General features: G+C 42.8%; 6 protein-coding genes across 6 annotated transcripts; 3 read left to right on the forward strand and 3 right to left on the reverse strand.

Moving 5' to 3' along the window:
- Positions 1 to 50: 50 nt before the first annotated feature.
- Positions 51 to 3,058, forward strand: BCIN_12g00710 (hypothetical protein). The gene is made up of 3 exons (XM_001557874.2): positions 51 to 1,862; positions 1,912 to 2,446; positions 2,499 to 3,058. The coding sequence occupies exons 1-3, from the start codon at positions 958 to 960 to the stop codon at positions 2,592 to 2,594; spliced, it is 1,536 nt and encodes a 511-aa protein (XP_001557924.1). The 5' UTR covers positions 51 to 957; the 3' UTR covers positions 2,595 to 3,058.
- A 3,468-nt stretch (positions 3,059 to 6,526) lies between these two features.
- On the reverse strand, positions 6,527 to 9,731 carry Bcyvc1. The gene is made up of 5 exons (XM_001557872.2): positions 9,222 to 9,731; positions 9,077 to 9,114; positions 8,647 to 8,974; positions 7,942 to 8,555; positions 6,527 to 7,894 (listed from the first exon to the last, which is right to left on the reverse strand). Exons 1-5 carry the CDS (start codon positions 9,257 to 9,259, stop codon positions 7,020 to 7,022), a joined length of 1,893 nt encoding a protein of 630 aa, XP_001557922.1. The 5' UTR covers positions 9,260 to 9,731; the 3' UTR covers positions 6,527 to 7,019.
- A 203-nt stretch (positions 9,732 to 9,934) lies between these two features.
- BCIN_12g00730 (hypothetical protein) lies at positions 9,935 to 12,763 on the reverse strand. The gene is made up of 4 exons (XM_001557871.2): positions 11,536 to 12,763; positions 11,341 to 11,445; positions 10,893 to 11,272; positions 9,935 to 10,834 (listed from the first exon to the last, which is right to left on the reverse strand). Exons 1-4 carry the CDS (start codon positions 11,683 to 11,685, stop codon positions 10,375 to 10,377), a joined length of 1,095 nt encoding a protein of 364 aa, XP_001557921.1. The 5' UTR covers positions 11,686 to 12,763; the 3' UTR covers positions 9,935 to 10,374.
- A 668-nt stretch (positions 12,764 to 13,431) lies between these two features.
- BCIN_12g00740 (hypothetical protein) lies at positions 13,432 to 14,766 on the forward strand. The gene is made up of 3 exons (XM_001557870.2): positions 13,432 to 13,633; positions 13,743 to 14,171; positions 14,233 to 14,766. Exons 1-3 carry the CDS (start codon positions 13,567 to 13,569, stop codon positions 14,589 to 14,591), a joined length of 855 nt encoding a protein of 284 aa, XP_001557920.1. The 5' UTR covers positions 13,432 to 13,566; the 3' UTR covers positions 14,592 to 14,766.
- A 1,924-nt stretch (positions 14,767 to 16,690) lies between these two features.
- Bcspf1 lies at positions 16,691 to 20,864 on the reverse strand. The gene is made up of 4 exons (XM_024696195.1): positions 20,758 to 20,864; positions 20,404 to 20,705; positions 17,284 to 20,354; positions 16,691 to 17,226 (listed from the first exon to the last, which is right to left on the reverse strand). The coding sequence occupies exons 1-4, from the start codon at positions 20,810 to 20,812 to the stop codon at positions 16,722 to 16,724; spliced, it is 3,933 nt and encodes a 1,310-aa protein (XP_024552001.1). The 5' UTR covers positions 20,813 to 20,864; the 3' UTR covers positions 16,691 to 16,721.
- Positions 20,865 to 22,168: 1,304 nt separating this feature from the next.
- BCIN_12g00760 (hypothetical protein) lies at positions 22,169 to 24,455 on the forward strand. Its single transcript, XM_001557868.2, has 5 exons — positions 22,169 to 22,403; positions 22,552 to 22,960; positions 23,010 to 23,549; positions 23,604 to 24,084; positions 24,142 to 24,455. Exons 1-5 carry the CDS (start codon positions 22,236 to 22,238, stop codon positions 24,290 to 24,292), a joined length of 1,749 nt encoding a protein of 582 aa, XP_001557918.1. The 5' UTR covers positions 22,169 to 22,235; the 3' UTR covers positions 24,293 to 24,455.
- The last annotated feature ends 451 nt before the right edge of the window (positions 24,456 to 24,906 follow it).

Raw genomic sequence — 24,906 nt, forward strand, 5'->3', positions numbered from 1 at the left:
GCATACATGTTCTGTGATTTTATTGTTGATGTCCCCCATGTTCTTGCTAAGGTAACTGAATTAATGATTCGAGATTCTATTACACATTATTTCAGAAATCCCATTTACATTTTTCTATTGATTGAGAGATACATATATCCTTTACAATAAGTATCTGGACTCTTCTTTTCTTTTGGTCAGTTGTGCCATCTACTTTTATCAATTAGGCTTTATTCTTCGCCCTTTTCCCTCTGCATTATCGAGATCACGTATTTAATCATTTTTTTGATTTAATTTCTAAATTGATCAATCATCTGTATATTTGAGAATAACACCTAGCCTCCCTCCTTCATCTACTTTTATCCTTTCAGATATTCCAAATAAGTCCTCCTACCTCAGATATCACTCTTATCGTGGTCATTCCGTCATCGATATACACTTTATCGATTATCTTGGGCTGCGCACAAGTTAGTTCAATTCGTCAATCAACCAATTGAACTTCTTAGCCGACATACTCCTTCTCCAAAACATCTCCAAACGCAGTTACCGCCAGAACCAGTGGTACTTTCTAATACTTAAGGCTTTGTACCAATCTGCACAGCTTGATTCTAGCGGACGCACGGCAAGTTCACACTTGTATCCAACGGCAGTTACATCAGCCTTCGAAGGAATATCGAATCTCCAATCAGAATCCTCGGATTGCAAAGCAGATTTTTGGGGTAGAGGTATCTTTGTATCTTTTGGGACAGTACGGCTTTTGGCATCTGGAATAGTATTATTTAAGAGAAGGTGAACATTCTTTCGGTGTTGGTTTTTTGGACAATACGAATCGTTGAGTAAATCCGAATAAAAGCATATTCGGATCACTCTCAGAAGCTTGGAAAACCAAATATATAAAATCACTTGATCAGTAGTTTTGATCACGTTACATTCATATACAATCTTCTACTCATCCTCGAATCGAAATTTAAATTAAAAATGGCTCCTTCAGCAATCAGCACGGGTAACTCGCCCGAGGGACTTCGTCCAGTTGCCATCAATGGCGAGAAACTCATGTCTTCTCTGAAGATGAACAACCTCTCCCTCTCCCCAGAAGAAACACTTACCGGTAACTCCTCGGCCGAAACCCTCGACTTAGTCTGTGTCGGATTCGGCCCAGCCTCCCTCGCCATTGCCATCGCTCTCCACGACGCTTACTCCAAATCCTCGTTACCCCCACCAAAGGTTCTTTTCCTCGAGAAGCAATCTGAGTTCGCATGGCACGCCGGTATGCAAATCCCGGGTGCTCGCATGCAAATCTCTTTCTTGAAAGATTTGGCTACACCCCGTGATCCCCGATCTAAGTTTACCTTCATCAACTATTTGCATTCCAAGGGACGCCTGAATACCTTTATCAATCTGAGCACTTTCTTGCCTTCTCGTATGGAATATGAGGACTACTTGCGTTGGTGCGCTAGCCATTTCGAGAAGCAAGGTTGTGTGAAATATGGTGCAAATGTAGATTCAGTTGTTCCTTCATCGCCTTCGGCTGAAGATGGAAAGATCCCTGGCTTCACTATTTCTTCCTCCTCATCTTCTGGAGAAACAGTTACACACGCAGCGAAAAATGTTGTCATTGCTGTTGGTGGAAAGGCTATTATTCCTCCTGTTTTGCAAAACAAGCCTTGTGTATTGCACTCCTCGCAATATGCCACTAGTATCGGAAAGATTGAAAAGTTGCAAAAGGAGACTAGAAAGCCATTGAGATTTGCGGTTATTGGTAGTGGACAAAGTGCTGCAGAAATCTACAGTGATTTGTGGGAACGCTTCGGAGAGGAGACTGGTGTTACTGTCAAGTTGATTGTCAAGGGTCAGAGTTTGAGACCCAGTGACGATAGTCCTTTGTAAGCTTTCTTCTTTTCCGTCATCGAGAGACAAAACTAACCCTCGCAGCGTAAACGAAATCTTCGACCCCGACCGCGTAACCCCTCACTACAACCGCCCCTCCAAACTCCGTGCCGCGGGTATCGTCCTCGACCGCGCTACAAACTACGGTGTCGTCCGTCTTGAGCTCCTTGAGCATCTCTATGACAAACTCTACATTCAACGTATCAAGTGCGAACGCACTGGTGCTACTCCCCGGGCAGCTATCATTGTAAACAGAAGGGTTATTTCAGCTACAGCTTCTCCTTCTAATGATTCTCTGAGACTGAAGATTGTTAATGAGGAGGGAGCTGAGAAGGAAGAAGAGGAGTTGGATGTTGATTATATCTTCACTGCTACTGGTTACAGAAGAGATGCTCATGTTGAGATTCTCCAAGGGTGCGAGGAGCTTGCCACAGGCGAGGGAAGTGATGTTAAGGGAGAAAATGGACTTGTAAAGGGCAAGTGGGGAGTAACTAGAGACTATAGAGTTAAGGTGGTGGATGGAAAGGTGCAAGATAATGTGGGAATCTGGTTGCAGGGTTGTAATGAGTCGACGCACGGAGTAAGTTTCTTTCCTCTCCTAGAAGCACGAATAAATACTAACATAAATCTAGTTATCCGATTCTCTCCTTTCTATCCTCGCCATCAGAGGTGGAGAATTAGTCCAGAGCATGTTCGGGGAGCAACTTGCTCAAGAGGCACAGAACTAAATCTGCCGCGCTTTTTTTGTCATTCAAGATACCACAGTATGCTGTAGCGCAGCGGTTAATTCTCATATAGATCATTACCGGTGCTCAGAATAGGTTGTTGTTTTTTTGTTGTTTATACATATTTTTTTCCCGAATGATGGTATTATCAGTGGAGGAGTAGAAGATAAAAGTGAATCATGTATATAGGACTGGAGTTTGGGTTTGTGGAATGGAGATTTTGTTTATACCTCTTGATATGTTCTTTACCATCTTATCATGAGTAATCCGTCTGAAAAGATTGTGAGTATCTACCGACCTTGTTTGATGGGGTAGATGGGAAACTTGTTGTCATTATGAGATATTCGTTGGGTATTTCAACAACAAAGTTGAGATGTAGCGGGTAATTAATCTTTACTTTTTATTGATAGTGGAAGAAAGTCACTGGGTTCCTGTCAAATGTAAACAAATCAAAGCCTAGGGCTTCATGATGTACTGCCATGACTTGCCAGATTCTCGTGGATAATATGTCTGTCTTTCTGATGAAAGGAATCCACGGGCTTCAACATCGTTGAGATGTGGTATGTATGACGTTGGATGAAAAATTGAACAAGCCACTACTAGGTTAGCCGGAGCTAAGTTTGCAAAGAGTTTTAAGATGTGCGGTGTTGATTTCTGATATGGTGTAATTCTAGGATGAAGGTACTTATATGCCAGTTTCCTGGGGAAGTGGAGATTGAGATGTCACTCCTGCAGGTACTAACTCGAGATCTTCAATGTACTACTAGTTCGCTCAGAGGATCAACGTTCGATACCAGGATGCAAATGTGGCACCCGCTGTAGCTCCCTCAGTGTAAAGAGTAAATTTTCTCCCTTGTTTCTCTTCAAGCCAGCCCCAACATGTTCTTGTCGAATTTTTAAATTTAATATGGATTTTTCCACAATTAGATTGTACTTCTAGCGCTTTGTATCTTGCGTGAGATTGTATCTGTTAAATAGTTTGCTCAATAGATTATACAGTTTACGGCGCCTCCTGATTATCCAAATTTTACATTTGACACTGGTTACTTGAGCACTTGAGACGATGATCTTTGAGAACCTTGGGATTTTCTTGCCGCCTGTAGTACTGATGTGATTTTTAGTGTGTGTGTGACAACCTTCCACATTAGAAATTCTCCCAGATGTTTGCTCAAGCTTTCTCTCTTGTTGAATCGGTCCTCAATTTACCAATTTTCTCTCCACAAATTGCCCTCCTGGTGATATTCAGAGTGGGAGTCCAGATAACAGATCCAGAATTAATAATTGCAACACGTTTTTACAAAGGCCATTTATAATTCCATCTAGTTCTGATTCATTGTGACTAGCCCCCCAGCATGGAGAATCTAACACAAAATCTTGGGAGATAGTCTATCTTAGTTCTGTCAAGATTCATCATGGTTTCCCCCAATATCTAAGCGAAAATCAATACTCTTCTTCCCAGTAGCATTAGACTTGGGACATTTTGATAGTATATAATTCGCTTATAACTTTTGTAGGTTCTTCTCAAGCTACGCTTTTTGGTAATCTCGTATCATATTGATGTTTATCGTTCACACAGCTCAACACCCAGTGGTGTGATGTTATGTATTCACTTCCTTATTCGGAGGACAGAGCTCATTTTCGGTGACTTGGCAAGAACATATTTTGCTAAGTCGCATCTCTTCACTTTACACAATTTTCTGCCACGCATAGATATCAAGTGCCACTAACTTGCAATTATCAATCTAAACCCACATATTCCATACTTCACACGCCCTGCACCCTCCGCCAAACATGTCCCAGCCTCCAAATTCCGCATCATAACAAATCTTCCCTCCATAGCCATCCTATCAATCATGCACAAACTTAGCATCCACGTAATGTACATCGCCATCTACAAAATCGGCTATAGATCCTCCTTACTCCATCTCTACAACCAAGGACCTTAAGTTCTTTCCGGCTCCAACAATCCCATTCTTACACAGTTCTGCGGAATTACTCTAAGAGACAAATCACTCCCACTTTCTGGAGTCATATTTGTGAATATTACAGATGGGTCTACGTCAGAACTTTCTTTGTATGCTTTTCAGTTTGCGGGACAGCTTGTTTCTGTAATTACTGCTGTGATGATTGAAAGTTTGAGTGAGGGAAACCAAGGAACTGTTTTTGCTTTGTGCGTGTTTTTTTTTGTGTGTTTTGAATGATGATATCAATCTGATCTGATCTAACGAGTTATTGATTTTTTTCCCTTGGAGATTCGCCATACAGATGTTAGGAGATGGAATCTTCATGCCGATTTATTGCTGTATTCATATGGCTACTTCTTATACCGCTACTGCAGTTGGTAAGAACATGGCTAGAGAAATTACTCTACGAAAAAACATCGCCCTGGCAACATTATCAATATCTATTTGTATCGGATACATGATCCCACCGATACTAATAACTTTACCTTTCCGCCCAAAAGTTACCAAGCAATGGTCTGGGGGGTTTCTGGCAAGGTTTCTCCGTTTGGATTTCTCCATGTCAAGTTCTTTTGGGGAAATGTACATCACAAATTCTTTTTCCAACCTAAGATTGTGTGCGCCGTCCTTCAAAATCTCCCATGTCAAAAAATCAAAGTAAAAATACTCAACTCCGCTTACCAACCCGAATTTTACAAACCAATCTCCTACGGCACACCTAAAATTTTGCTCTCATAGTATCAACATTTTTCTACTTTCTTCCTCTCGCGCTCATAACCTGCAACTATTTCTTCCCCTTCCTCTTCTCTCCCCACTATCATTCCATCTTGACATTCTCTCGAGTATTTATTCCTCTACCGTTTTGGCCACAAAGACAAATAGAATCTATAGCAATAGCAATCCATAATTTCTCACAATATGATCAATATATGGATCGAGCGCTGCGTTTATATGGGCCATTAGCTTGGATATGAATTCAAGACAACAATTTACCTGGAGAAAGATTGTCAAATTACGGATTTGGAGTTTGGGGATGAGTGTTTTTGCGGGACCGGGAGCAATGATGGGTGTGGCTTTTAAGAGAGAGTGATTTGGGGAGGAGAGGGCTGGATCTGTGAATGGAAAAGTAAATGAGATATAGCTGGACCATACTTTGACTATCACAAACATACCAAATGGAGTTGTATTAGAATCTTACTCGAAATTCTCTTCTCTCCATAATATTTCTCGCTTGTTAAACATCTTTTTACAGGCAGGCACAACGAGTATGACCCCCTCACCCACCCCCTTTCATCTCAAATACCTATTCTCCTCTACTCTAAAAACAATCTAGAAAGAAAATGTTGATATTTTCCTTAGCAAACTATTTCATTGATACATACATACACGCAGCCCATAAGAACCATATCAACTCCCATCCCCACCAACACAATAACCACCTCCCAATTTCCTCCACCCTGCCCTCACCCGCGTCCTCCTCTCCCCACCCCCCTTTGTTTCCCTCAGAATCCACCATCCACATCTTCAAAGCCACATCTCCAGCGATACAACCCCTCCCCCCCCCCTCACTTTACCCTTCGCTCCATCCCTCCATCCCTCCATCCCAATCTCCATATCTCACCCAAAAAGATTATTTATTCATTCATTTATTTATTTATTTATTTATTTATTCATTTTCTCATTCTCATTCCCCCTGTAAATAAAAATAAACGTAATCCCGCGCAGTGTATATATATAGACAGACAGACACCGACAGATGTCAATGAATGAATGCTATACCGACTCCGTATAAACTGAAGATGTCGGATTTGCTATTAGAAACGAGACTTCAATATGACTCTGCGGATTTGATAAAGATTAGAAATCAGAGTATCCATAGTTATACATAATACATAGTCCCAATTCAGGAAGTTCAAATGACACAGTATAGAATAGCATAATATACATTCACGATACCCAATACTCTCGTTGTAGTCAGTTTTAACATCTTTGAAGCTTCTCAAGAATCGAAATAAGATAATCAGGAATCTACGTGAACAAATCAATCTCTTCATATCGTAATAACCAGATCCATACAAATGTGAGCAAACAACCAAAATATCAAGCAAGCCCACAGCCATGAGTCTTACACTGTTAAAATCTCATATTGGTATCAATAATAAAGGTCATTAAATACACCGCTTGCTTCTCCACCCCACATAACATCATCTTCTCCCCTTTGAACATAAAAGACCTCAGTAATCCCATAAAGACCTTGGTCATTCCCTAAAGTCGTCCAGGAATGCCTTCGTGTACACACCCGATTTCCATCCCTTGCTACCATTATTTCCGCTCATTACCAAAAATGATTCGACATCTCTCCCTTAAGCGATTTTCCCATTCTTAAACAACGATAACCATCCGCATTCCTCAGCAGCCAATTATCCCGTTTTACTGCACTGCCCTTCCTTGATTACAACTACTTCGTCTACTTCTTCTTGCCCTTCCCTTTATCACTTCCACCATCTTTCTCTTTTACCAATTTCAATAACAACTCTTTGAGTTCTCCCACTTCCTTCCTCAACTCTCTTACTTCACAAGTCGCCTCATCACTCTCCACATCTGGCACAACACTCTTAACTCTTTTTTCCCAACCCTCTCCTGCGAAATCCACTTCCCCATCTAATTGTTCCCATTCCTCTACTGTACCATCATCATCATCACCTCGTTGTCTATTTCCCTTAACTTTAATCGCACTTCTCTGTTCAAACCAAGCTGCTATTAACAGTAATGGAGAATAGACCACGGCCATAACATAATCATTAAGTTTAGCGTATTGTTTTCTTGGCATCCACCATTCGCAAGGAAGAATGAGGAAGAAGATTTCGATGAGATTAGTTGGTGCAATAAAGACATTCTCATCTGGAGCTCTGACAAATTGCATGGTCTTCTGAGAGAAGAGCGCCAGATATTCATCAATGGCATTATCCGTAATATCCTCATAAGCAGAGTTGTAAAGTGCAATAAGAATATTGAGAAGAACTACCATGATAAGGAATGTGAAGATATAGTAAAGGATAATTCCAAAAGGTGGAGCGAAGTTGTCGAAACCGGAGAAATCTGGTGATTGCATAACAGCGTTGGCCATTGCTTGGAGGATGAATGTAGCGGAGTCGACATTAGAATCGGCCATGTCCATACCGATGAATGCTTGTAAGAAACCGATGATGATGACAAATAGAAGAGCGAAGAAGATGAGGGATTCTTTCATCATTACCTTAATAACGACAAGCATAGCTCCAAAGAAGCGAATGGAGTCGAGGTAAAGTAATAATCTCATCCAGAACATTGGTGCAGAGAAAGCTGTAAATGTTAGTATTCCTCAGCTATTGAACAAGATTTGAACATACCTAAGAAGTTATAACTAAGCTCATTGAACTTTCCTCTTTTCCCATCATCATCTTGGAGGGGGTGACCAAGAGCAATAATCCTCGTAATCAAACTTGTCGTGAGAAGGGCATAAAGGATTACATTAAAGACATTCCAGAATCCAATATAATATCTCCCAACCTTCCAAAATTTGCTAGCCTCATCACATATAAAACCAGCTGTGAAGATGTAAAGGATAATTTCCACAATATCCAAATCTCCACTTGGATTGACTGTATTAATAGCACCTGTATACAAAGCCAAATAGATCAATGAGAAGATGATCTGAGTAGCATTTTGGTATATGGGTGCGCGCATGCGATCTGGATCAACATGAGTCCAGTAATTTGTATTGTCCTTCTTCTTGTAATCGACAAATTGGGAAGGATCGTTCTCATCTTGTACGAGCCATCCTCTCCAAAGATAATTGACGCATTTCTGATACCCCGAAGAACCAGTAACACGTAAAGCATGAAGATCCACTGCTCTTTCGATAACATTCGCAGGTGTAGTTTGCTCCCCATCGACCAATACCGAATATCTCTTCAACAATACCTTTTGTAAAAGATACTCTTGATCTTCTTCCGTTTCGATTCTAGTCAGATGTTAGTCTCTTACTTCCCTGACTCACTTCCCATTCCGAATTGGATTCTAGATCCAAAGCATAGAAGTAATGAAAAACTCACAATTGTTTCGCAATAACTTCGCAAGCCACTGCTCTCACGTTGTGTAAATCCGCATCCCAAAGCTCCAACATAGCTTGCTTCTTGAACCATCTCTTACAAACCAACAATGCATATACTACACAAGCACCGTAGTCCTTTCCTCCTGCCTCCCTTGCGGCTGCAATCACCTTCCTAGTAATAATTTTCGAATGTGCGCATACGATATTTGCTTCCTCGAGTTCGCACGGCACAGATTCTTCAATGAGGTAACGAAGACGAAGCGCAGTTTTAGTAACTTCGAGAGGGGGAATTGCGCTCTGGAACTCATCTTCGCGGTAGGAGGGAAGCACTGAGAATTGTTAGTTGTTGAACTTTGTAAGGTGTAATTTGTGTAAATGCGCATTTCCCTATGCGACTCTAGGGAATGCAAGCAGAAGAGAAGAAGACTTACGACGACGAGCTTCATCGCGCCAGAGATGTTGATCTGCGCTGTTTATCAAAGTATCAGTATCAGCATCAGTATCAATTGCGTTATCAAGATAATTGATAGCTCGATCCTCCCAAGCAAGCTATCACGGGTCGCGGGGTCCACAAACCTTCCATCCAAACCGAATAGCTTCCTCCATTGAACCATTTTGAATTCGATGAATTGCAATGGCTCCCGTCTCAATTGGTATTGCGTTTCCGAGAACGACAATGAAATCGACGCCTGAACAGTTTGTCTCGAAAGGAAAACCGACTTATCGCATTGAGGTGTTTACTCCCACGTTGTTGGTTTTTGCTAATTCGCGCTTTGTGCAATGTGCATCCACTTCCAAGGTTTGCTTGCTACCAGGCCTATTTGGATTTCTTTACTTGGCAGATAGGCCGTGGTGGATAGCACCTGCTCAGTGAGCCGAGCCGGACGAGCTTAGGTTTATGACGTGGTGGTGCTGGCAAAAGAGGGAGTGAAAAGGCATTGCGTTGATGGACAAGACAGGACGACGTGAAGCCACGAACTTGAGAAATGCAGAATGGGAAGATGTGCTTCTGCTTATCGTCGTGGAACGCCTTGGAGAGCGACAGATGTTGAAATGATTGACTGATTGACTGATTGACTGACTGACTGATTGTACGACTGGTGAGGATGACATAACCTAGGATCTAGCTATCATTATCATTATCATTATCATGTGATGTGAGCTCGTCTGTGGCGCACACATGCAATAGGATAAGCCTCACGAGCCACAGGAGACTCATGAGCCACACGCACGCGGAAAGTCTCATAGCCACGAGGAAAGCACGCGTTCAATGTACCAGGACAACGAGATCAGAGACATTTTGTATTCAACTTCATAATCATTATGATCTTGACGGTGTCGGAATTCTAACCCTCTATATATACCTATATGTAAATAGGCACGAGAAAATCTCGATCTATCAATATTCGACGCCCCTAACCAAAATTAAATGGCCAACCGAACGTGTTCCTGGTATCCAGCCCATCTGTTCTCTGAAGATCCAATTCCCCAAGACGTATTAAAACCCCAAGATGTGACGCCGGCGGGGGTGATTCGCGATCCGCGTTCATGCTCAATATCGTAAGTAGAACCGCGATATCTCACCCTGGTATCATATCCATATATCGTACAAAACTTTCGTATACATTTCTTTCCACACTCTCCCTCCTTTTTGAAGCCCCTTTATCAAGTGACTGCGAGCCGAGAGTGTACGAGATTCGATCACAACGGATTGTTATAACGTAATTCCCTATTGAATGTTTCTCTGCGAATTCCTATTCCCTTTCCACCCTAAAATCTGACTCTGTTCCCATTCTCCCGGCGCGGAGTGTCTATTAGCACTCGTCACAGAAACCTTTGTCTCTTTCAAAATATGTTTCTGGCTTTCCCCATCATCTTTTTCAATATCCGAATCTCCCAGTTGAACGAAAGTATCCAAGTTGATATCCGATCTCTTTCCTGTACCGTGCTGGGTTCGCGGTACATTTCCGTTCTTTCCTGAGGTGGGATTGTTGGAATTTCCGGTGGTACTGAGATTGAGGAAGGGAAGGGACAAGAGAGGTCGAAGGGCAGGGAGAGATCCGGCGAATATTCCCATGGCTTCTTCGATGACGGACCAGAGTCCAATGCGACCGGTACCGAACATGAACTCGGTAGGATCGCTGTAGAGTGATAGGTAGCGGAGTCGAACGATTGTTGCACAGCTTGCACTGAAGATATATTAGTCTCATTCATCCTCCAAGCACCCAAGAAACCAAGAGAACTCACAAAGCAGCCAACCCCAAGATACAAGCCACCGAAATCTTAACTCTACTCTTCATCTGAATGTTCCTCAACAATACCGCCGGCAGGATTGCCAAAGTCCAATCCGTTGCAATTTCCACCGCTGAAAAGAACAAACTAACGTCGCTGTTGAGTTGTAAATTGCACACTCCATTCGATTCCCCCCATAGCGTATTAATCGGATGGCATATATTCGCAATGCCTATGATGAAAATAAGGGCAGAGATAGCAGTCATAACCATAATACCCCAGACGGTATAAACATAGCGACGACGAGTATCGGCGATACGGAGGAGAGTTACTGCAATGCTGCATTTGATAGCTACAGCACCGGTGGCGTAGAAAAATTCCGCAATAAAGAAGAGCTATGGGATTGTCAGTATTGTAGAGCCTTGATACAGAATCTTCAGCAAGAATATTAAATGGTAAATACCTTGGTCCCCCTCGCAATATCATGCGCACTCAATTCCTTGGCCTTTTGACCACTCCCATAAAAGCTGCACACAATACACAGACTACTCGTGACAGTAAACAGCAACTACTCACCCAATACCACATTAGCATTAAGTCCTCTCCCCAAGCACACCCTTTGCCGAAGTCCAAAAAAGGGAACACAACAAAAACATACCAAACCAATCGCCATAACAATATCATCTATACCCCAAATCTTCCTCCACAACCTCACACCCGCGCGCATCGCAAAAGTGATCCAGCACAACGCCAGCAACAGAACCGAGGTCCAAAACAATGCGACTCCATCCCCTGCGATCTTCGACATCTTTGCGGTTCGGCTTTCGTCACACTACACTCGATCGTTCTGTCGCCGGCCAACTGATCTCAAGATCAGTTTCAATGATCACACCGGACACGCCAACAAAGTAGGCAGGTAGGACGTGAGATAAGATAAACAGAAACTTTCCCCCCAAAAAACGGGTGCTGATGTTGATATTGATATTGCTACTAATATCGGAAAATAAACGCATGCATATTAGAAATCCAAACGCACGAATACGAAAGCAAAGCACAGTAGTTCGTTCATTCAGTTCGATCCAGTGCAGTTCAACAGGTAGTTATTTAGTGAGTCGCCTTCCCAGTCCCGATATAACAGCATATATGATAAATCTCCAAAGAATGTCATTCCAGATCCCTCCCCTCCGTGCTCCATCAGGTTATTCCCTGCGCGCGCCGCGAATGCTGATAGGACGAAAACTTGAACGTGCCCGACGATACATAATGCGAGACGTCCCTGGCTCGAATCATATGGATACTGCGTTTCTGTTATTCCTCTTTCGGACGGCGCAGATGGAGAATTCCTTGTGTGTCCTTGCTCGGCTCGATTTATGGTGGACCCGAGACCAACTTCCGAGCTTCCTTAGCAGGTAGTAGCTGGGTAGGAATCTAATCCCTACTTTTTCATGTATGCCTGTTATACTTGGTATATTTGGTATATATAATGGTCTGGAGTGGAGGGAAAACCTAGTGTGCGAGAGGTTTATTTTTGCGGTAAGATAACAGAGAGTCTGTTATTGGTCTTTTCTTGTCGACATCCCTCAGAAGGACTGACATAACACTAATAAGTAGAACTACCGGCAAGGCATTTCTCGCCCGTGTTCATTTTCTTTTTACTTCCAGATTGCCTTGGTAATTCAAAGCTGTTCATTGACTGCATGATGTATCAATCGATAGTCATTATTGAATCAATTATGGAATCGTGGACAATAAACTGTCGACAGATTAGAATCAGATCATAAATTCAAGGGGTAACGAATCGCACAACACCCCCTCCCGCTTACTATGAAAAAGCTTATTGGGGGAAAAAAAAACTCAAAACTTAGATCATGATCATCATCGACACCAAGGACTGTCTTCTTAAAGTTGCCCTTTCCAGATCTTTGACAAGAGGTCCCATCCAAGTCGAATCTTAAAATCAGCGTGCAAAAGTGGGACAAACAATGTACACAAAGCACCTCGCAGCGGCAGTTACAATTACAGTAAGATCGACAATTCCAAACAGCATATCCAACGGTTTTCCACAATATTGATACAGAAAAAACACACAGCATGGGGGATATCCATGAAAGAACATACAGCTGCGTGGAACCCTCGAATTCCAATATAAAATATATTATTATTGATCGTAAGCGATGAAGCTCCACCGAAATAGGTGTATCGGCGTAATTTGTTTTGAAAGTCATTCGGTACCTGGTACAAGGTCGGTTAACACGAGCGTGCAGTTTGAGAATCCAACTTTTTTCGCCAGCTCGGAGATCGCAGTCACATGTTTTCAAATTCCCTCACTGGGTTTCTTTCTTTCCCATGAATCTAATCTTAAATCGCTCCACCCTGAGAATCGTTTAATTCATGGCCTACGGCGCTATACCCTCCTCAAGAGGACCAGCCCGAGGTCCGCATAAAATGTCAAATGTTACAGACTAGACCAACTTGCTGCTAGCTAGTAAGGGACCAGTGCCCCACCAACAGCTGTCAAGGCTGTTTTTGAGGGGTTGCTTAAGCTTGCTGTTGTGCTGTCTTTAAAGTTTCCTGTGATATCAATTGTGAATCTCCCATAGTTTTTCCATTTGTACCAGAATTCATCACATTGTGCTATTCACGAGAAAACAACGCAAATTAGATACATATACATATACACATACACATCATGTCTGAAATCATTATCAAAGATGCAGATTTATCCAGTCTCAAAGGCAAGGTTGTAATTGTGACAGGTACGTACATCCATCACATATGAATGCGACGTAGACGAGTTCCCACATCTGCGTACCTTACATCTATTCCTCACAACCCCTCATACTCACGTCAAACCCCTCATTCTAGGTGGTTCCTCGGGAATCGGTCTCGCAACCATCGACCTCCTTTTGTCTCTCGGTGCCTCCGTCGTCAGCGCAGACATCAACCCTCCACCTACTTCAGTTTCTTCCCCCTCCTTCTTATTTGTCCAAACAAACGTGGCAATCTGGTCTTCCCTCGCTGCTCTCTTCAAAGCCGCCGTTGAAAAATTCTCCCACATCGACTACGTATTCGCCAATGCCGGAATCGGTCCACGAGGAAACTATTTAGCTCTCGACGCTGACGAGAATGGAGATCTCAAGGAGCCAGTCCATGAGGTCTTGGAAGTAAACTTCAAGAGTGTAGTCAACACCGCTTGTTTAGCAATCCACTACTTGAAGCAAAATGCCCAGGGTGGAAACATCGTACTCATGGGATCGAGTACTGGATTACAGCCTTTGAGAGCACCCGATTATTGTAAGATAATTTCCCTTCTCCCAATTCGCCAAAATTGAAAAGCAAGCTAACAAACCCAAAGCCGCTGCCAAGGCAGGAGTTCTCGGTTTCGGCCGCTCAATCCAACGATCCATCAAAGCAGCAAAACTCCCCATCCGAGTCAACACTCTGGCACCATCCTGGACTTCTACCCAGGTTTTGCCTGATCTCGATGGTATCATGGCTGCCATTTCCCACAAGGCACAATCTTGTGATGTTGTAGCTAGAAGCGCAGCATTCTTGATGACTACAACCGATAGAGAAGGAGATATCTTATATGTATCTGACGGACGTATCACAGAGATCGAACAGAGTATCTTGGCACCCGCTTATGCGACCATCAAGGGTGATGGACCAAGTGATGACGAGATTTTGGAGCGAATTTTTGGCTTGGGTGCATAAGGGATGATTTAAAGGGGTGCGATTGGCGTGAATGATTCGGATGTTTAGCATGTCAGCAATTGGCATCGATGTTTTGGCTTGTTTGGATGAAGCGATACCATATTTATGTACTCAAGTATGTATGCATTAGTTATGAAAGAAATTTGAGCTATTCATGACTATTCTCATATTTCCATCTCCTTGAACCGCCATGCACTGATACTTCAACTCATACTTCTCTATGAATGTACAGCACTGAAAATACATCGGCGATTATCTTCTCTATCTAACTGCCGATAATGAAGTAAGTACCGTTCGAGTTATTCATCGGCACCTGAGACGAACGTTGACGGATCCAGATCCTTACACTCGCACGGTCAGACAATTGTCAATCATAGCCAATTTGCATTCGCTCCAAACCATCTCCACAGAAGCTTGAATTTCGCGATCGAAAGCATGGAAACTCGAGCCTAGCTTCTCGAACACATGTTTCCCTAGGAGCAATCCGAGAGAAGTCCAAGAACGGATGTACCCCCTTACACTTACCCATCTACGAATGTACTGCTTACGTACGGAGAGATTTCACAATGTTTCACCTCCCCGGTATTTGCAATGATCACACAGCACATTTCCCAATTGGGTCGAACTCATCCGCGCCGAAGTGCCACTCGGAGGAGACAAGTCCGACATCCTTGATTCATCATTCTCTAGCGTCGTGAGCGGGTAGACCAGCCTCGCAGTCCCGGTAGATTAATTTTTGCATTTTAGCGAGCTACAGCCTAGAGAACAAACGCATGTGCAATTTTCCTCCCCTCCCTGCCATTTCTCTTCTGCGAAATTGATCCTGTCGAGATCGGATATAAGAACCGACATGGATTTCCAAAATGGGATGTGCAAGTGACAAGACCTCGTCTCCATGCATGAGTGAGGCAGAGAATAAAAAAGAACGAAAATTTATGTACTCCAAGAACCCTAGAAAAAGAACAGAACTTTGTCACTAATGCTTGGGAATTGGATTGGATAACCTTGACTTACTATACTTGTGCCTCGTGCAACCAGAACGAACCAAGCAAGTTCCAAGAGGAAGATAATGCTCAGTTCACCATAGATGGTGCCAAGCAACTCCATCACCTAAAAAACCTCGATTAGTCATCTTATAGTCTACCATCTTGTGATATACGCTTCCAGCTTCAGGGTTACATGTATTCCAACAGAACGAGTAGTAAATTAAGTTAAATCAAAATCCGACACCCTGCGCGGAGATAATTTGGACTTCCAATACCAGCCACTCTTTCTTCAGCCTCAAAACTCTAAATCTCTAAATCTCCGGTTCTCTGGCGGCATTTCTGTGTCAAAACTTTGTAAAAAAGTAAGTTTAAAGAAGCACATTCTAGCACTTCCTTCCCTTCCATTTTGTATCTTCCCCAGAAAACTGAAATCGATAAGTGTCTATGTATATCTTTCTTTCAGTGTGTAGAAGATGTTCTCACTAGTCCCTACATCTCTCAATCACATAGGTTCCCAACTGCCTCTCTCATTTGTCGATCCCTTCATTAATTCCCCTGTACTCCAAAGAGACCAAGATCAGGAGATTTTACTACTGGGTGTCTATAAAAAGGGTAGAGATCGACCTCTTGCATGAAGAGAGCACTGCATTATTTGGAAAGCTTTGATTAGACTTGATACCGGCAGTTCTGGGGCGCGATTAATACTAGCTCACACAGAGATTGTATCCATACTCATATCCAAACGCATTTCCATAGCCGTCAATAATCTCTCCTATCCAATACTTAGTATTTGAATTGTCCATGCGTACATCAGCTGCGCTGACCGACCTTCATCTAACAACATTCAAACTTCCCATGATACAGATCAACAGATCTCATACCGGACTCTTTCATTCTTGGAATCAAGCTTGATCCGGCATCTTGAAGGAGATGATATTCAAATCTATTCAAAGATTTAATGAAATTCGAGGTATAGAAGATACTACAGAGCAAGAGGGAAATCAACACAAGACTAATCAAGATGAATGAATACCCATCACGTATACAATATCAGAACATAGTAGACAGACCGATGAAGAACTCAATAGTAATCTATAATATACAATCTATCTGTGTATCGTATCTACTTTGCCATTGATAACATTCATGATCTACCTTTCGTCCTAATCTGTTTCTCCAACTCCTCAATCTCTTTTTGAGCCTTTTCCTCCTCTGCCTTGATCGCCTCCAACTTCAAATCTTCAATCCTCTTCTGTTCCCTTGCAAGTTGGTCCGGTCTTCTGATCGCGATATCCTTTGGTTTGTAATCACTGAAAAGAGCTTTGAGTACCTTTTCAATAACAAAACAAGCAAGATAATCCACAATCATCGTAGTTGTCATAACTACTTTGAAATCATATGAGAATGGAACCAATTTCATCTTCTCATTAACCTCAGGGATGAATTCAGTCGAGCAGGAGAAAGCAATTGCGGATACACCAATGATACCGTAGTACATTCCTTTGTTTTCGGAGATGGCTTCACGGAATGGACGTCCTTGATAATTGATTGCGAATGTGGAAATTTGTTGAATTAGTTGAAGAAGATAGACAGCGCTGTTCAGGAGAGATGGAGCGAACTCTCCTTCGAGATCAATGTCTGGGTCACGTCTAATAAAGTATTAGTACTTGTCGTACGGGTGACAATAAGGAAAGGATTTAACTTACGGAGCAATTTTATCGCAGAAACGGGCAATGTAGATAAGTGTAACGATATGAACTGCGAATTGTCCAAGAATAGATCCAATGATGTAGAAGTTGAAGATGTTTGGCTGTGGTCTTTCTTTGGATAGACCTTCCACGGACTTAGCCCGGGAAATCGACAAAAAGCAAACACTCATAAGCATTCCACTAATCGTTACTTGTCCATCACCAAATTTAATACCTTCGAGATACAACACACTTAGACTGTAGGCGCTGATGAGACAATTCAAAGCGAGAATTTTGTACATTTGAATAGTTGCAACAAGTGTACAACGACCTTGGCGAATGATGTTGGGGATGGCAATGACATTGCTCAGTTTACTGGTGAATGGGGCAGCGACGGATGCATCACCAAGCTTGATTGTAGGTGGCTCATCGTCATCCATTTCTGCCTCCATCAGACTTTGAGTCATTTTATCAGCAAGACTAGCTGCTTTCTTCTGTGCATCGTTCAAAGTCGGCTTGTTTTGCTGACCATTAATCAATGCTTGAGCGCCAGGCGAAGTAATCGTTTCCACTTCATCAGTTTTATTTTTGTTGGCAGCTGTCTCCATAAGAGCCACAGAAATACCCTTCTTATCAGCTTCCCGTTGGATAGCTTTATCGTAGTGTGGATTTTTAGGTCCTGGTGGATACAAATGTGCAATCAATATGGGTACCGGAGGAGTTGGCTGGTTGAATCGTGTCATCATTTGGCATTGCTTCTCGTAAAGCTCTTTCATTTTGTTGTTTCTGAAATGTTCGGCAATTTTGTTGAGATCCTCTTGCGAGCCATTGAGTAACGCAATACCAATATGAGCTTGCTTCAAGGCTCCGACGTCATTTGTACCATCACCAGCCATAAGAGTATGATAACCAAGATCTCTCAAGCCGGTAAGAATCTCTTCTTTTTGTTTTGGAGAAACGCGAGCATATACCCATGCGTAACGGTAGATGGTAGAAAGTGCAGATTGGTCCTTGAATTTAGACAGAGCGTAACCAGTGACACACAAGTCATTTTTCTCGATAATTTCCTTGTCAATAGGCTTGGAAGGATCAACAGGAATGCTGATACTGTCATCAACACTTCTCCATACAAGTTTTTCCCCTGAATCATCGTGTTCTGGCGCATCAAGAATGAGAACATCTCTGTCCACAATTTCAACTTCTCTGGCAACATGGATGGCGGTTAAAGGATTGTCACCAGTGATCATAACGACACGGTGACTACTTTCATTGAGCATTTGTACAGCCTTCTTTGCATCATCCTTGAGAGGGCAATGTAGGACCAAGAAACCAGCGAAGTGTAATTCGCTCTCTACTTCTTCCCGCTTGAGATCATTGATTTTGCCAGAGCCAAGTTCAGACTCGGTAGATAGATATTTATAAGCCAAAGCGAGAACACGCGACCCTTTCCTGGTAAAGTATTTGTAGGTTTCTTCGTAATCCGCGGGAACCTTAACCAACATTTTCATGATAGTTTCCGGAGCTCCCTTGACACCAACAAAAGTAGAGCGGATCTTCTTACCAGTTTGGGTATTGAGAGCGGTCAATGAGGCGACAGAGCTTTGACGTTTAAGGGCAGACGAGAATTGGAAACGACGTTTGATTTGAACCGAAGATGAGGGTGCACCGGTTTGAACCTTGCTAGACAAAATATCATTTCGCCCAAGTGTCCAGCCCAACGAAGTCAGTGTAGCTTTCTCCATAGGATCTCCAACAATGTCACCCTCATCCAATTTGACAAGGGCATGAGCCGTAGCGAGCACATATGTGGTCTCCAATGAAGCTTGTAGGACAGGTGTGATATGACTGTGGGCACCATCGTTTTCACGAGGGGTATCGATACCGGAATGACCTAGACCTAGACCAGCAATACCTTCAACGACTAAATCTTCTCCAGTCAATGTACCGGTCTTGTCAAAACATGCGACGTCAACGCGCCCAGCAAATGGAATGCGGAATGGTTCGGTGCAATAAATAGCATAGCGACTAAGAGCTGCCAAACTGGTATTGACTGCAAGACTGAGCTCCATGGGCAATTCCGGGGGTACAACACTAGTAACAATCAAGACGCAATCAAGCAGAAGCTTGGATCGTTTTCTGTCCTTTCTCACACCTTCATCCCAAACATACCAAGATGCAGCGATTGCGAAAATCAGCAAGAAAAGAATGAAGAACAACGCTTCAGCATTATTGGCGGATACCCGCTCGGTAGAATAAATCATAGTTCGAACCAAGCTTCCCTGCGATGTCTCGAATCCAGTTTTTACCACGATGGCCATAGCTCCATTGTCTGGGGGAGATGGAACGCCCGAAGCGATCTTTGGTCTTTCTTCATCGGTATTTCCATGTGTAATTTGTAGAACTTTTGTTCCTCCATAAAGGAATGCATTCTTATCAAGACCTTCTGGCTCTAAGACTGCATCACTGGGTCTAAGCTGCACCGAATCCTTCAATAGTGGGGTACTTTCTCCGGACAGCATAGCTTCGTTCACAATGGCGCTTCCTTCAACCAAAATCATATCGCAAGCTACACCACTATCCTCCTTAGTTCGGCCAACTGAAACGAGATCTCCTGGTAGAAGTTTATCACTCTGTGTTTCCTCCCATTTGTTCAATCGGTAAACGAAGATATCATATGGCTTAATACTCATTCCTCGAAATTCGGTCAAGGTCCTTTGACGTTGCCAGACTACAGTACTCTCAAATCCTACCAACATAACGAGGGTAAACAAGGAGTAGTACCAATAATCATCCAACATCCATAACCCAACACAAAAGATTTGGAAGACGAAGAATGGCGCGACTGCGTGTTCTTTGAACAACTCAGAAAAGGTAGGAACCGGGATATCGAAAGTGTTGTCGCCATAATGTTGATGAATTCTGGAAAGTTCAGATGCGGAATCAATACCTCTAGACTTTTGATATGCCTCTAAAAGTGGCTTTGGCTCTTGATCTATCGAGTATGTCAAGGGGGCAAACGAGTTCTTTGCTGCATCGTAGAGGAATCGACGTTTTTGAAAGAGGAAAGAAACATTGCTTTTCCCACCAGCCTTGGGGAAGTTAGTCAAGACAACTGTGGGAGAACAATAATAAACCTACATTATCTCTATCTATTTTACAGAAATCCGCAGATCCAGCGTTTGTGATAGGATGGACCTTAATGAGCTGGGCAGTCGAAACAGACTTTGCGGAGGTTGAAGTGAACAGAGATCTCAAGTTAATGTTCCAATGTGTGCTGAGCCATACTAAACTTTGCGCCGTGATGATTGTCCCGCACCACACAAAAGTCCATTCTTGGCCGCCGATATGTTGATCGTATAGATCTTGTGAGAGATAGTATCGAAAGAAGACAGGCCAGATAATCGCGAAGGGCCAAATGTAAGTGTGCAACCAAAGCGGTACTGAGATCAGTTAGAGTTGTGCATCAACTATTGGATGGCGGGGTTCACTCACATGGATTATGCAATGTTGCGGATGCAATCATGGGATTATCCACTAGAGGCGCCATTGCGCAGGTTGGTAAGTGAAAGGGTTATGTTGAAGCTGTTCACAAAATTCTCCAAGGCATAGGTGGCACCGAGTTTATCATCATCAGCTAAACTTTAAGAAGTCGGAGCGTCGGAGCTTCGTTGTTCGCTTAATCCTAGCCCAGCCCAGCGTGAGCGCAGTATCACGTGAAAGAACCATTCTGATACACTCTTGCTTGATGTTTCTGTCTGGCCTTCGACAATGTCAATTCTCTGGAAAATCAGTGGAAGTGCAGCAATGGTTTGAATCACATATTTGTATTCATTTTTTTGGGGGAGCAAGAATGAATTCACAAGGATCCACGACCGTGAGTATCACCTCCCCAACCAACCAGATGCTTTCATGGAAAATGAGGCATATCGAATCGAACTACATGGGGTGTGTATTGATTACACTTTCGATTTCCAGACATCTTACCAGGTAATTCCAAAAGGTACATGCTATATGAGCATTCAATGCGACTGCTTCCCTTGTCACAATTGATATTAATGTTCCTTGCAGAGTTCAGAAAATGGTAACATTATCTCCCTCAACTGATATGTCCATCAGAACATTGAAGCCATATCCTTTACACATTATATACATCCTCAATCAAAGTTCAATCACAATCATCCAGTCTGAATGAACAGATTTGACATTTGTTGAGTAACAATGCACGGATACTTTGCCACTTTACGCCGCAATCGGTGTTCTGAGCTTCTGATGGGTTCCCACAAACCTGAGGCTGTCTATCTTTCTTTTACTCACCGATAGATTTCCTACGTACATGAGCCCTGATTACTTTCCCAAACCTCCGGGTAGGCTATCAAGTGTCTAAGGCTGAAAGTCCCCGCATCTCACACTCTATTGCATGCTCAATCCTCGGAACTCCCCTTATAGCTGTGCGGATGTAGGCGTGAAAGCTACAGACCAACTTAAATGTATTGAATCCGAGACGATAGGTTATCTATTTAGCGCTCACCATATCTATCGAGCTCCCAAAAGTGTATCAAGATGATAATGGAGGATGTAAGTTATCAAGCAACACGATATCAGCCCGGGGTAATTTACCACATTAGCATGATACTAGGCCTATCGAGAGACTAGATCCGGTGAGGATTATCTTTTGGAACGTCTAACTGGTAAACGAGGGCAAATGTCGGAGCTGCCAAGTGGCCAAGCCCAAAAGTTAGCAGCTTGGTTGCTTGGCGGTAATCAGCACTCCCACACGAACAAATAGAATCTTCAAATTTTTGATTGTCAGAAAGATAAGAGTTTTTAATGCGGGCGAATTTCAGAGGGGTATATAGCTGTTGCTGTGGTACAGTGTCTTGACTCCTTTGAATTCTGTGTTTCGGAACGAACCGACCAAAGATCCATCTTTACTCCGTTTTATCATCTCTTTGAGAATTTCCTGGTTGATCATGGTTGGTTGGGATACAAAACTCAACAATGCTGTTGCCGGCAGCATCGTTGGTAGAAGATTTCGTCTTGATGGTTCTGGTCATGTAAAGTCGAGAGAGGGGTCAAGGTTTCTGACTGAAATTCGTGCTGGATTGGCGACATTCTTCGCAATGGCATACATTATTTCTGTATGTTCTGGATCTTTCCATTGATTCAACCAATCCAATCATTCATGATCACAAGAAGGACGGCCTCTTCTTCAAAAGATTTGTCCAAATTGTTCATTGCAGTTTGGGTTGGCCTAGTCATCGATATCCGCTGACATTGCGAATTCAGGTTAATGCCACGATTCTCACCGATAGTGGTGGAACTTGCGTTTGTACAGATACAACTGATCCAACTTGTTCCACTGATGTTGACTATAATCTCTGTCTTGGAGTTATCCGTCGAGATTTCATTACTGGAACTGCTGCCATTTCTGCTCTAACGTCATTCTGTATGGGACTATTTGCAAACATGCCAATTGCATTGGCTCCAGGGATGGGTCTGAATGCTTACTTTACTTACACGGTTGTTGGATTTCACGGGCTTGGACCTGTTTCGTATAGACTTGCCCTTACTGCGGTTTTTGTTGAAGGTTTTGTGTTTGTGGCATTATCGTTGCTTGGATTGAGACAATGGCTAGCGAGAATCATCCCCGCCTCTATCAAACTCGCTTCTGGAGTAGGAATCGGCTTATATTTAAGTGAGTGCAATATTACCATGAAAAGAACTCGATATTGACTATTGGGTAGCAATTATTGGTCTTGGATACAGTGCAGGTCTTGGAGTCATTACAGGGGCTCAATCTACACCCCTTGAACTTGCAGGATGCATCGATCCTTCTATCTACGACGACGGTGTTTGTCCGGGATCAACTAAGATGCGTTCGCCTACTATGTGGATTGGAATATTCTGCGGTGGTTTTGTAACTGCAATTCTCATGGCATATCGCGTTAAGGGTGCAATCATTGCTGGTATTTTGTTAGTAGCAATCACCTCCTGGCCAAGAAATAGTCCGGTCACCTACTTTCCACACGACGGTGCGACCGGTGATGCCAATTTTGATTTCTTCAAGAAAGTTGTTACGTTCCATGGAATTCAGGAGACACTTGTGGCACAGGATTGGAACGTGGCTGGGGTTACAGGACAGTTTGGCCTTGCTTTCATCACTTTCCTCTACGTTGATATTTTGGATTGTACGGGAACACTATATTCTATGGCACGCTTTTCCGGAGCTATTGATGAAGAGACTCAAGACTTCGAAGGTTCAGCTGTAGCATATCTTGTCGATGGTGAGAGTTACTTATCTCCTTTCATTTCACACACACTAATTTTTTTTTACGTAGCTTTTGGCATTTCTATCGGCTCACTTTTTGGGCTATCACCGGTTACGGCATTCATTGAGTCTGGTGCTGGAATTTCCGAGGGTGGTAAAACTGGTATCACTGCCATGGTTACAGGCGTTTGCTTCTTTATTTCGATCTTCTTCGCGCCTATTTTCGCCTCCATTCCACCATGGGCTACGGGATCTACCCTGGTTATCGTCGGTGCCATGATGTGCAAAGCCGCTAAGGACATTAACTGGAAATATTGGGGCGATGCACTACCAGCTTTTATCACATTGGCTGTGATGCCATTCACATATTCCATCGCATACGGTTTGATTGCTGGTATCGTTTCATACATGATTATCAACACCACAACTTGGGCATTGGAGAAGATTTCCGGTGGTCGTATTGTACCATACGATAAGGAGTTCAAGGAACCATGGACATACAAGATCAAGGGTGGTATTCTGCCAGCTTGGGTTGTCAGAGCTTCGAAGGGGTAAGTTCCTGAACCATTCTTCAAGTTAATAAATCATATGCTAATATTTTCCAACAGAAAGAAAGACTTTTGGCATGATGATCCACCAATCAACACTTCATCAACGGGATCTTTCTCGGCTGGGGATTATGCGGATAAATCACATGCTGAACCTCAACCCGTAACTCGTGCCATCGATGAGTCGAAGGCTGGTGAAAAGTCGGCTTAATTTGTGTCTCTCGTTTCAGTTGTGAAAATAATTTGTATTTTGTGATATAATGAGCGGGAAATGATTATTGGTGTTGGATTGAGGGATTGAAGATACCTGGTGGGAAAAGCATGGAAAATGAGGGTTGAGCTCCTCCTATATAATTATATTACTTTAAGCAACAATCTATTAATATTGCTTATTAAAATCAAAGCATTACTTGCATCTTTATCATTCGCAATCAGAAATGCAGTCTTTGCATGCAAGTATGGGAATGTTTGTGCAACGAAACGACCTCGAAATCGATCGAGCAATCAAATTCCATATTGTCTGTTGTAAATGTTCGAGAACCTGAAAGTCCCTCTAAAGATCCTCATTTGCTGGAAATTCGCGCATCCACCCAGGAGAGAAATAAGAGACGTTATGTTGTCAAAACAACATTTGATCTCCTCTCACATCAGATTCAGAATTCAAATCTGGACAAAGGTAAGCTGTCGCAAACCCGCTTGGGTATACTGCTGTCCTGAAAATGTTCTCTAACTATCTTACAAGTAGTACCAATCAGTTTCTACAAATTCGTCAGGAGTGATCCTACAGCTGTTTAGAAATCACCGAGCATGCTACGATCAAACCGG

The sequence above is a fragment of the Botrytis cinerea genome, chromosome 12, assembly GCF_000143535.2.
Source record: "Botrytis cinerea B05.10 chromosome 12, complete sequence".
Taxonomy (NCBI): domain Eukaryota; kingdom Fungi; phylum Ascomycota; class Leotiomycetes; order Helotiales; family Sclerotiniaceae; genus Botrytis; species Botrytis cinerea.